Source organism: Aphis gossypii, chromosome X (genome assembly GCF_020184175.1).
Source record: "Aphis gossypii isolate Hap1 chromosome X, ASM2018417v2, whole genome shotgun sequence".
Classification (NCBI taxonomy): domain Eukaryota; kingdom Metazoa; phylum Arthropoda; class Insecta; order Hemiptera; family Aphididae; genus Aphis; species Aphis gossypii.
Window position 1 is genome coordinate 42401044 of NC_065533.1, and position 12312 is coordinate 42413355.

Consider the following 12312-nt stretch of genomic DNA (forward strand, 5'->3'; position numbering starts at 1 on the left):
TGAACGTCGCGCAAACAGTATTGTACCGGTACAACGCTCAACGCGTCCGTCATAATATAATTTGAAAAAAAAAAATAATATTAGAATAATAATATGAGAATAGCGATTTATCTCTATATAGCGTTTGTGTTAAACGTGCAAGTCGACGGTGCGACGGATAACAGACATAAAAAATAATAGATACCTACGTATAAAAGTACACAGTTATGTTTTATACGCATAGCGTCACAATTGACACTGTGGATGTCGTCTATTGATTCTTTAATCTCTTTTCGACGGTCCGTTGAGTTTTTACGTTATATTTAATTTGAATGCCGTGTCTGTTTTTCCGCGAACGAAGGTTGTCACGGGATTGCGAACGGGACGTTGATAGATTTCCTCGATATAATGGACAGGGGAGGACTGATATTGGATACCGATAACGATTGAAACATGACGTCCAATCGGTTAATTTTCCTTGGAATTAAACGGTCATCCGAGCTGCAGGTATGCATTATTTACATTAATGCAATTATTTGATTTAGTGATGTCGATTCGTAAGTAAAACTATCGTGTCAAATATCGCATTATATGCTAATGTAAATTTAAAAATGTATATTTCAATAAAACGAATCCAAGTTGGTAAAGTTCTTACGTACCTATTATATTATTAATTAATTTAATTACTTAAAACGTCTGAAATTAAAATATTCCTTATTCATTAATAATAAATAGATTTTGTTGAACTATTTCAAGGAGTTGTATATCCAATATAATATTTATCACTATTTTGTCTGATACTCTGATTGTAACTGAATTACCAATATTACTGTAATACTTCAACAGCTAATTTCTTATTTATCATTTTCCAGTATTTTATCGCTTGTAGCTTACTCCAATCATCGTTATGCACGCGATCTGAATCGTGCCTTACTAACTTCTGTGTCTACATTATAAATTATAATACACATTTATTATATAATAGTTATTTCAAAGTCAAATTAGTGGCCAACTTTTTGTTATAATTATTGTTATACAAGAAAAATAAAAAAAATAAAACGTACGCAATAGGTGCAAGAAGAATACACAAAATATAATATTATAAAATTAATTATTTGTACTATCTTCGTGTTTATTTCTTAAAATATTATAATAAAATAACAATAATAATAAAACGAGTGATATGACCAATACGTTGTTGATTATCTACTTATAAAAAGTGATGAACCAAGTACCAACTGGTTCATTGTCGCTTGGGAAATTTGAAAAATCGTTGAATGATAAAACTCAAACTTTTGTTTTTTACCATCATCGCCCCATCGAAGTCTATTGTGACTAAATTGCGTCACGCACGTGTTTCTTACGAATACGATATACGTAGAAAAGATATACCAAGATACGTAGACGATGTATAATATAATATAATAAGTAATAACGTGGACAATCGCTTATTCCGTATTCGTCACGCGTGTATTCAACGACAAATAAGTGTAAATAATATAATAGTATATCATTATATTATTATTATAGTCGTACAAACTATCCGGGTGATATAATAGAGTAGTATATATTCCAGCTGTGTACTCTATCCAAGTGTTAATAAAGATAACGCATACACATCGTACAGGTTAATCGAGAATTATCTATTTGCGCGTGCAGAAAAAAAAATGAAATTTGGTCGCAACCAATCTACGCAAAAATAAAAAAGCCAAGTTTTTAACAGTGGAGTACGATTTCACGCACTGCTATTTTGACTACTCAAAAGAGTACGTAAAATTGAAAACGACGTTATCAAACTTTTTAAAACAAATTTCAGTTATTTCATAAGTATTTTTAACATTTAAATACAGATACTAATATATGTCTTCAGAAAATATTATTTAAATACATGTACTCATCATATACTTTATGAGAATTTTATATCATTATCATTAAAAATTTGTATATTTTTTAAATGGTTGGAGAAATTAAAATAGAAGCTATTTTTTTTTTTTTTTTTTGATAAATATCTATTTGAATTAGTTTGATGAAAAATTCTAAAAATTTAAAATATTAGAATACTATTTATGAAATTAAATAAACGTTAAAGGATTCATAGTTAATGGTGATTTTTGAAAAATATGTATTATTAACTATAAAAATAATAAATATATAACATATTTGACGGTTATGAAATTGACGCAAAATGTATACCTTTTTATATTATCACAGATAGACTTAACCCAAAATTAATTTTTTGAACAATGTTTCGTTTATTTAACTCTGTCTCTTTCTTACTCCCTCTCTATCACAACATAATATACAGAACGATACCAGCTATCATCATAAAATGTATTCGATGAAACGCAGTTACTCCGTATTTAATTGATACACAGGTATATACCCATAATAATTGTGGTAATTGCCCTAATTTATGTATTTATGATTTGTATGATAATTTTCGAATACCTACGATAAATTATTTAATGCCTATGAGTAAAATATTTTGTATGATAGAAAACGACAAATTCTGCGACTATACAATTTTCTGTATTATTAAAAATATAATTGATCGTAAAAAATAGTGACTACTGCTTAGATATTACGTAACATTATTTTTACATAGGCACATTCAATGAAATAAATATTTGATTATAATTGAATTTATATCGTAATTATTTAACATGTTATAATTTATTAGTGCGCATTTTTAAAGTATTTATAATTGTATTTATATATCGTATACTAAGACAGTTCAATTATGGAAACATAAAAATAGTTTTTAGAACCTATGTTATGAGGAGGGTAATTAATGAGTTAGTCCCTTATTGGATATGCCCAGTTCAAATACAGTAAAAGATATAATGAATAAAATAGATATTTAGTTGTAATACAAAATAATAACGATAATATTGATTATTGATGAGTTTATGGTGAACGCGGATATGTTGGGGCTGTAGATTATGAAGCTAATCTGTGTCAGTATACCCCAGAGGAATACGGTGATTTCGGATTCACATTCGTAGGTTTATTAATATATAAAACGTAAAAATAAAAATTTTTTGTTCACATTATGAAAATTCAAATGCAATATTCACATAATAATAATTTTTAACATTATTCTAATAAACTTAGAACTTTAACTGCTGAAATTAAAATATATTTAAAAATTATTTTCGAGTTAAAATGTAATGAGTGATTGGTATGTATTTCACGCAAACTCTGCTGGGTTCTACACAGTTTACCAGCAAGGTGATTATTTGTTATCGCCGTGAGTGTATTATTATATATGTAGTTTGACAAAAGAAAATAACAGACCATTAATAGACAATTATCATTGGAGTTATTTATTTAATGCAAAGCTCGTCGTAAACAAGTTTAGCAGCCATAGCTAACGTAAATGTAATAATAAAATATACTATTCACTGTGGATTTGGTGACCATATAGTATGTAAATACGCGATTAACCGGAAAGTTAAATAATATGTACTTTTACCAAACCATTATTTTGTTTTTGTTAGTCGACTATACAGACTTTCCAATTAAATAACATACGTGATTACCACGAAAGTTTAGTAGCAGCCATTCAATTTTGTGGTTTACGACGAATGTGTACATTTTAATTTTTTTTTCTATTAAACACGTACTTTGTTTGTTTGAAAACGTACGGCAAATGCATACAATATCATTGTGTGCTACAGAAACGTTGAAAAATTTCGCTGACATTTCATACATTTTTACATTTTGAATTCTAATAAATTATTTTAAATAGAACTTCTAGACAATACCTTAAAAACTATGGAGAAATATACCTAACAAAAATAAATAAATAAATAAATAAAAGCAATAATAAATAAGTACAATCAAAATACTGATCCATAAAATATTCGAGATAATAAAAAATTATTTGTTTGATGTTATATATAAATTTATTTTTAATTAGGTAATTATTATTTTTTTTTTTAAATATTAAAATATTATAATTTTACATCCAACCAGCTTATAGCTTCTATAATAGTACAGAGTTATCATTGTTTTTATAATAAAATTAAATAAAAATAATTGTTTTATAATTTTTAATATACTATTTTTAAATATTAATAATAATAATATTATTTATACATATATAAAAACATATTAAATTCGAAATCATTTGCAAATTTAAATAAAATTAAGTGTTTATTTTTCAATTTTAGCTTACTTGCAGCCTAATATAACTGAATATTTCATGTAGCATTCAGTGCGCCTTCTTCTTATTATTCTATTTCTCCGGTATTTATCTTTAGTTTCTTCCAGTTAATGTTTTATCTCTAGTTTAGAATCTATTTTCAACTAATTTTTATGTGGCGAAACAGATGTATGATGAAACAGTAGTTCTTGATGAATGTTATTATTTAAGAAGTTTATCAAATATAACTTCTCAAAATTGATGGATGGAGAGTTTTTTTTTCTAAAATTATGTTGATTATACATGATTCGTGCGTTTACAACAAAGGTGTTCAAAATTATTTCTGTAGCTACCTTATGAGACCAACGTTTAATTTTTCTCATTGGAGTATAATATGACGCTAACTGGTCAGAAAAATCTATTATATCTTTACCAGCGTTGTAAAATTTTATAAAATCTGGTTTGATTATATTTTCATGATTTCTGGTTTTTTTCTCGGTGTTTGACATGCTTAGTAAAATGTCTAGTTAAAAGTAAATAAATGTCATGTTTGTCTTTGCATTTTGATACAACTACACCCGAATTATTTTCAAGACGAAATATTTTTCCATTTTTAATTTTTATTTTTTGATAACAGTCTTTGGTAAAAATCACCTATTTTTGCTTTAAGTTCCAATTAAGTGTGTATTTTTTGACAAAATTTTGGCTGCCAAATGCACAGACGTGTAAAAATTATCTGTGACAATAGTTCATCCTTCATTTAAATAATTTTCACATACATCAGATACCACTATTTCAGTTTGTGATTCTCCTTTTATTGGTTGTTTTCCTCCATATATTATAATTTTGTATGTATGCCCATTACTTCCAAACACTTTAAAAAATGTAACACAACATTTATAAGTTTTGTTCAGAATAGATTGTCGAAATTTGTGTCTGCCACGATAAGGTATCATTGATTTGTCAACAGCTATTATTTACCCAAGCTGATACACATTTTTAAATATATCATTTGCCATATTTAATAATTTTTTAAATGTATACAATTGGTCTGTTTTATCTGAAAAATCACAATTCTCAAAATTCCAAAATTGTAGAATAAACTCAAATTTATTTCTACTCATAGTTTTTAATGCAACTTTATTTTGGTAACGTTCTGCTTTGTTCCAATAGTCGGACAATGATGGCATTTTCAAAAGTCCCATCCATAACAAAAGACCCAAGAATATTCAATGTCATCCTTGATTATTGGCTCCCAAGACAAAAATCTACTACTTCTTGATATTTTTTGTGGACTTAACATTTGTTGAGCATTCCTATTTGTTTCAATAACCATGAGTTGAATTATTTAGTCGGTAAGAAATAATTTGAAAAAGTCTATGGGCCTCGTTTAATATAACTAAAGATCTAGAGTTTCCAATAAAGTTGAAATGTTTTTGATTATCGCCTGAAACTATATTCTAGACAGGATGAAATGGTTAAATATTATTACGTACAGAAATTGAATGGTTCTCATACTCGTGTTCAGTAGAATCTCGAATATCACAATTATTTTCACATTCAATTTGAAATAACGGATCAGTATCACCACCGTCAATGCTTTCACTAAAAGATACATATGATTCATTTAATGAATCTATTTTTTTTATCCATTTTGTAAAAAAAATTTATTTTATTTGAAAAATAAAACACAAAAGTAATGAAATATTACAACACTATAAAAACCGGTCACAACAATAACTAAAACTAAAGACGATTGACATTGAATAAACAATTTATCGTTACAAAAACAATTACAGTGTAAATTATAATAAGTAAAAAAAAACAACAGCTAAATTTATACTTATAACAAAACCGCCAGCGACCAAGAGTGGACCATATATAAAATAATATAATTTGTAGGCGACGTGCAAGGCGGCGATCCAAGACATTTCTTCTCTCTATATTATTATACAAGGTTTACTGATTAAAACTGTATACATTTTATTAAAATCGGATAATTAAAGCTATTTTTTATAAACGTAAACATTAACGATGAATTATGAAAAAAGAGTATGGCCCACCACGCTCTGGAATGATTTGGGTCATCAATGTGACTGCCAACAAGTTAAACTGGTTCGATTTGAGAGTTTGATGAATCTTCATAAATTTATCAAGGGATACCGCGTTTACATACGATCGTTGTAATCTTTCTTTGATATGCCTAGGGATGTCATATTTAGTACCTTTATAATGCGCATTAATCAGTTAACGTTGAAAAATCAATAAAGTGTTATAGTCTATTGGTATTTATACGTATGTTTAAGTATTTATGATTCACAAATCATAAACATTGTTATCATTTAGTAGTTTATTTTTATCATATTATTGACATACATGTACACATTATTATTATACTATAAGTTATTATTATGAATTGTAAAAATTATATACATATATAATGCAAATATTGTAATATGTATATATAGAGAATATAAAGGATAGGTTGCAGGTAGCTGGAAACCCGCGGGCCATCGTGCCGCACAATACGAATAGGCGGTGAATAATTATAATTGTTAATTACTCCACTAAAACGCAACATTTTTGAATATCATTTCTTATTGCACGGTGAAAATATGAGAGAAGAACCTCTATTCCAAATTTCAAGTCCGTACGTTGAGTATTTTTTGAGATACAGCGATCAGTGAGTCAGTGGCATTTAGATTTTATATGTATAGATTAAAACGTGAGGCGATTTCTTATGACAATTACATATGTATGAAGTTCTACTGGGCCGATTCTCATGGTTTCTTTTTCTAACGCAAATACTCAGTGTGAATATGAGCCATCCAAAAAGAAAAGTCCAAAAAGTGTTAATTATTTAAATAGTTATAAGAAGAATAAAGTTTGCCGTATTATTACATACAAAAAAATAAAATTAAGTTAGGTTGTTATATCAACTATATAAAAAAAAAAAATAGAATTAAAATAAAATAAAATAAGTCGGGTTATTCTACCAACTATATAAAAACTACGAGATGGCACATTATTGTATCTTATCCACCGTATTAAAAAAAAATTGATATAACTTTGAAACTTCAGGGTTATAAACTTACGTAGGTACACATCTTGAGGGGTCCGCAATCTAACACAGGTGGATTGCCTACCTGATAATATACTGCTCGCATAATTGTAAGAGAATGTTAAGGGTAACATGGACAAGCTTAATGGTTATAATGATATATTACATATTTTGCTTTTTTTATGAATATTTAATCATAATTGTAATGTATAGTTGACTTTAACTTAAATATTAGAAAATAAAACTAAAATTAAATTTCAAATTCAAAATTATCTTGCTACTGGATTATGTGCTTTGAATGGAAATATTTTTGATATTACCGAGTTAAAAACCGATTAACAATCAAAAGTAACCTCGTATCTTTCAGACAGTTATCGCCTATTTATGATTATATATTTGTTCGATAAATATTGATCCATTGCTTAAATTATCTATTTTTGTTTTAATATTTTGGAATATATAGTTTTGTTTAGAATGAATTAAAAATGAAATACCTCCACGTGTGTCGAACAAAAAATAATAATAAATATGATAAAATATGATTTTTTTTTTTTTATATATATCTTACGACGAACATTGGATGCATAACCTTTTCAAATTCGTTTAAACTTAGTGTTACATTAATATAGACAGACTAATAATGTTAATAAAAATGTGATCATAATATTATTGCGTGGTTTCTCATTTGCCGCAGATGGTCGTCTGGAACGTCCACAGTAGTGGTAACGGCCGACACGAGTGCCGGCGGTGGAAATGGTGGACGCAGCAAGGCGCCAATGAACTTTTTACGCTTACGATCTGTTCAAAAAACGGACGCGGGCAATTACACATGTACTGCTAGAAATTCAGCTGGATCCAAGAGTTTGCAGCATCAGGTGATCGTAACTCCCGACATGAGCGCGCACGTAGTACCAGCATTAGCGGATATCGAGTCCGGTCGGTCTGTGTCATTCACGTGTATCACATCTGCATCAGACGATAACGTGAGTTTTTTTTTATTATTTAACTCTTCGATTAGTTTTACTGTAATTCTCTATGACTCTTTGTGGTTTCCCTATCCTTCATTATTTAAATCGTGTATTATTCCCGTGGTCGTCCTCTTCCAATGAATCTTTAAGCACATTCATCAATTATAGTATTTTATAAACACTCGTGGCTCAACGAGTCCTACTATCTTATGTCTTATGAATTAAATACACTGTTAGTCAAATGCAAATCTTACTATTGTAGTAATATAATAATAATCAAATTCTACTAATATAATACAGTCCCTTGCCAACTTACAATAATTCATACTTTTCGTTGAGGAAATAAAAAAAACTATTTATTATTCGTAATAAAAATTGATTTAATGACATAGTTTTATTTGCACACAAATTACAATAGAACGTGTCGAAGTGGAATAGGATTTGTTATAAAGTTACACGATGATGGACAATATAGAAGTGTGTTCATTTTAATATTGACTTATAATAATTGTTCATAGATTTATTTAGCTATTACTATTATTGTATAAAACATATTTTAAATATACATGATTAGTACAAGTTTAATTTAAATGCAACTCACATAAATGCAACAGGTCCTAACAATATTTTGTCAGTGGGGCATATTATAAAGATAGTTTCTACAGTAAATTACCTAATAAAAAAAACAACAAAAATATTCTATCAATTACGACCTTAAAAATATACTAAAAACCCCAAAAGCAATTAACACTCTAATAAAATTACAGCAAAAACGAAAAATATTATTCCAAAGTTTTAGAAAAGAGAACATCTTAAGGTATTAATATTTGTACCGCAAACTAAATAATTAATAAGGTAAAACAATTCGAAAAATGTAAGAAGTTTATGTTAGTTATCTTAATCGTCTTAGAAGTATACAATGAACGAAAACAAATGTTGCAGTTGCGATGAAACAACAATCGGTTGTATATATTAATACTATAATTGAAAGGAAAAATATTAATTTATGATTTTTTGCATTGATTCATTAAAAAGAGATTTTCATTAACTATAAAATGCTGAGGTTCAAAAGTTATGCACCCAAAAACCACCTTCCGATTATTCAAATAAACTTTTATGGCGAATCGTTCGAGAAGAAAACAATTTATTTTTACGTAAAACTTTTACGTTTTACTTTTAAAACGAACTTTATGATCTCTGGTCCGAAATACTTTCCATGAACCGAACTAAAAAAAAAAAGTTTAAACCATCAACTCTCTATAAAAGATACATTTTTTTCGTTTAAAGTGACTTATAAACAGTACGCCTATGCGGTATATTTTTTTCAATTTATACACATCATTTAAATAGTTTCCTTTATTTACTATAAACTTGAATGTTATAAGAAAAAATATTCTATACCTATATAAAGGATTGTGAAATATATTCCTAACGATTTCCTGGACAAGATATAAATTATAAACATAAAATTAATGGATTTATACATGTATAAAGTGCTATCTTATAAAACAATATCTAGGAAGATTTATTTTCAAATACTTAAGTATATTTATTTTAATCATATTATAAAAATAATAATTTTAATCAAACAGTTTATTATTTCTTTATGTTCAAAAATGCAATATTCATTTCCATATCCGTCATAACAACTATTGTAATCGAAAATTATCTATTACAACTAATAGTTTCGTGAATAATATTGTACTACATAAAAATGTTATAAGATAATTTTAACATCAAACGAAACTTATAAAATATTTTCGATAAATTAGAGTCATATATTATAAGATATAACTAAAATGCAATCATTGTTTTTGATTTTATCATTTATTTTATAATTTTAAATTAAATTTTTTTTTAAATATATTATGAGGTATTTGATTCGAACTTGGACTTAATAATAATAATATATCGTTATACTATGTATTTTATATATCCGTGATAACTTATAATATACTGGATAATTATTAGGCACTGTATATCAAGTTAGGTTATTCAATTATAAGAACAATATTATAACAATAATAATGATAATCAATTAATGTAATATATTATAATAATATAAGCTATGGTAATAATACATATTTTTAATATATTGCACTGATTATTTACGAAATAGTGTGCTAAATTAATTAAAAACCACATTAGAAAAAGACAATTTAATTTTTATCTTGATTGGTTTTATATTGTTTGCTACAACGTGAACTATCAATGATTATTTCATCACAATATTCTTATATAAATAATGACATGGAATCTATATTTTTTTTAATAAATTATGCGATTTTAATTTCAATTTTAACTTTGAATAATTATTGTTGAATTCGTAACACTTCTTTTTATGTCACCCAATTCATATCGTTATGTTTTTAGCCTAATACAATTTGAACTCAGAAAAATATAATAATTATCAGTGTGTCAGAAGTAGTTTTGTGTGGTTAGTTATTATTTTGAGAAAAGCTTAACCGTATAATATGTTCATACTACAAACTTATGTACTATATGGTTTTTATTACAAAAAAAAGTTAACACATTTGCTCGTTCTATATAATAATATAAATAGATGAACGTTTATGCATCATTGTATATGTTTGTACGCAAAGTATTACAGTTATAAAGGTAAATTATTATAATTCATATTAGTTTCATTAGTCAATTTAATGCAATTAAAAGATTTGTTGATTACATTTCTGCTGATATAAGTTGTGTAGACAATGTGATGCATGCTCGTGGGCATTCACAATCCAAGTTTATACTGTATTCGATTGTCAATTAAACGTATTTCGACCCTCCTCCAAGATCCAACATGCGATAATTGTGGTTTCTAGTGTTCGATAATTCACCGTGGCATTCGCGTACGATAAGGTCGCAGTATACAACAAAAACTGATAATATGTAAATTCCTATGTCAGTTCGAGTTATTCTATAGGGAAACCTATACCCGTGCAAGTTAAATTTAAATTCCGATCGATTTCAACGTGTGGGATAGCGACGGAGAGCTAACGTATGGTCTGTACAAAAATCACTCGACTGCCTGTTTATACAATAATAACGGCTGAATATGACCGAACTACACGCGATTTTCAAACAATAAAAAGATTTAACAGTAATAAAGACCAAAATGGTATTTTTCGAGTGTCGTGTAGAAAATGCGTTTTGCACTTGAAGAGGTTTTTCTGGAAAAGCGCGCTTGACTGTCGTAACAATAATAACGGTATCTCCACGCGTGCTCGCGAAACGTCTCAACTGGCGACGTCCGAACATACGTTTCGGTGTTATCGACAATGATTTTTGTGTGTAATTTAACATAAGATAACGTCGTCGCCGTCACGTGAATCAGACGTTCAGTTGTCGCCGGTGACTTCCGAACGTTCCGTTCATATCATTATACATTTTAGTATACGTACTTAACGGTATCATAATATTATTATCAATACTATAATACAAAGATATTCGTGTACAATTTATGGCTGATTTGTATGCTTGTTAATGTACACTTGGGATAAAAACACACGTGCCAATCGACTTAAATTAACTTAATAATATAACACATATTATTATCAATAGATTTTAGATTTATGTCTGTTCGTTATTATTTTTATCATATATAGGTACTTATCGAATAGTCAAAAAACTACTCTAAAAGCTAAACTGAGTTCGGTCATCGGTATACAATTATTATTGAAACCTCGGGGGAGATGAGATAAAAGTAAAAATGTAATATATTATATCCCTGTGTCTGTGGGTTTGTATGCATATTTTAAAGTCCTTTATAATAAACTGGAATATGTGACTCCTCAACTGGATGGTACTTATTAAAATGATAAGATAAACAAAATACTGATATTAAAATATTGTTTGTTTAAATTATTATTATTGTATGAATAATATTATACAGTATACATTATACAGTCACTATACATGTGAGGTACAATAAATATATAAATAAAATATTAAATATCAAAAACATGGTACAAAGTGATTAGTGATTACATTAAAGACAAATACTCATCACATCAAAGCGTAATAACGATTTTAGAAATCTTTAAATTAATATAAATAAAAAGTGTCATGAGAATAACCAACAATATTTTAATCCATTCTCTAATCGTCCCAGTTTAATATATCATATACTTAAAAGTTACAATAAAATTACT

The 12312-nt window shown here is 27.4% G+C and overlaps 1 protein-coding gene across 1 annotated transcript in view; it reads left to right on the forward strand.

Moving 5' to 3' along the window:
• LOC114129343 (cell adhesion molecule Dscam2-like) overlaps nucleotides 1-12312 on the forward strand; it is a 264488-nt gene that overhangs the window by 153619 nt on the left and 98557 nt on the right. The window contains 1 exon segment of the mRNA XM_050205218.1: nucleotides 7882-8170. Coding sequence (XP_050061175.1) covers nucleotides 7882-8170 — 289 coding nt within the window.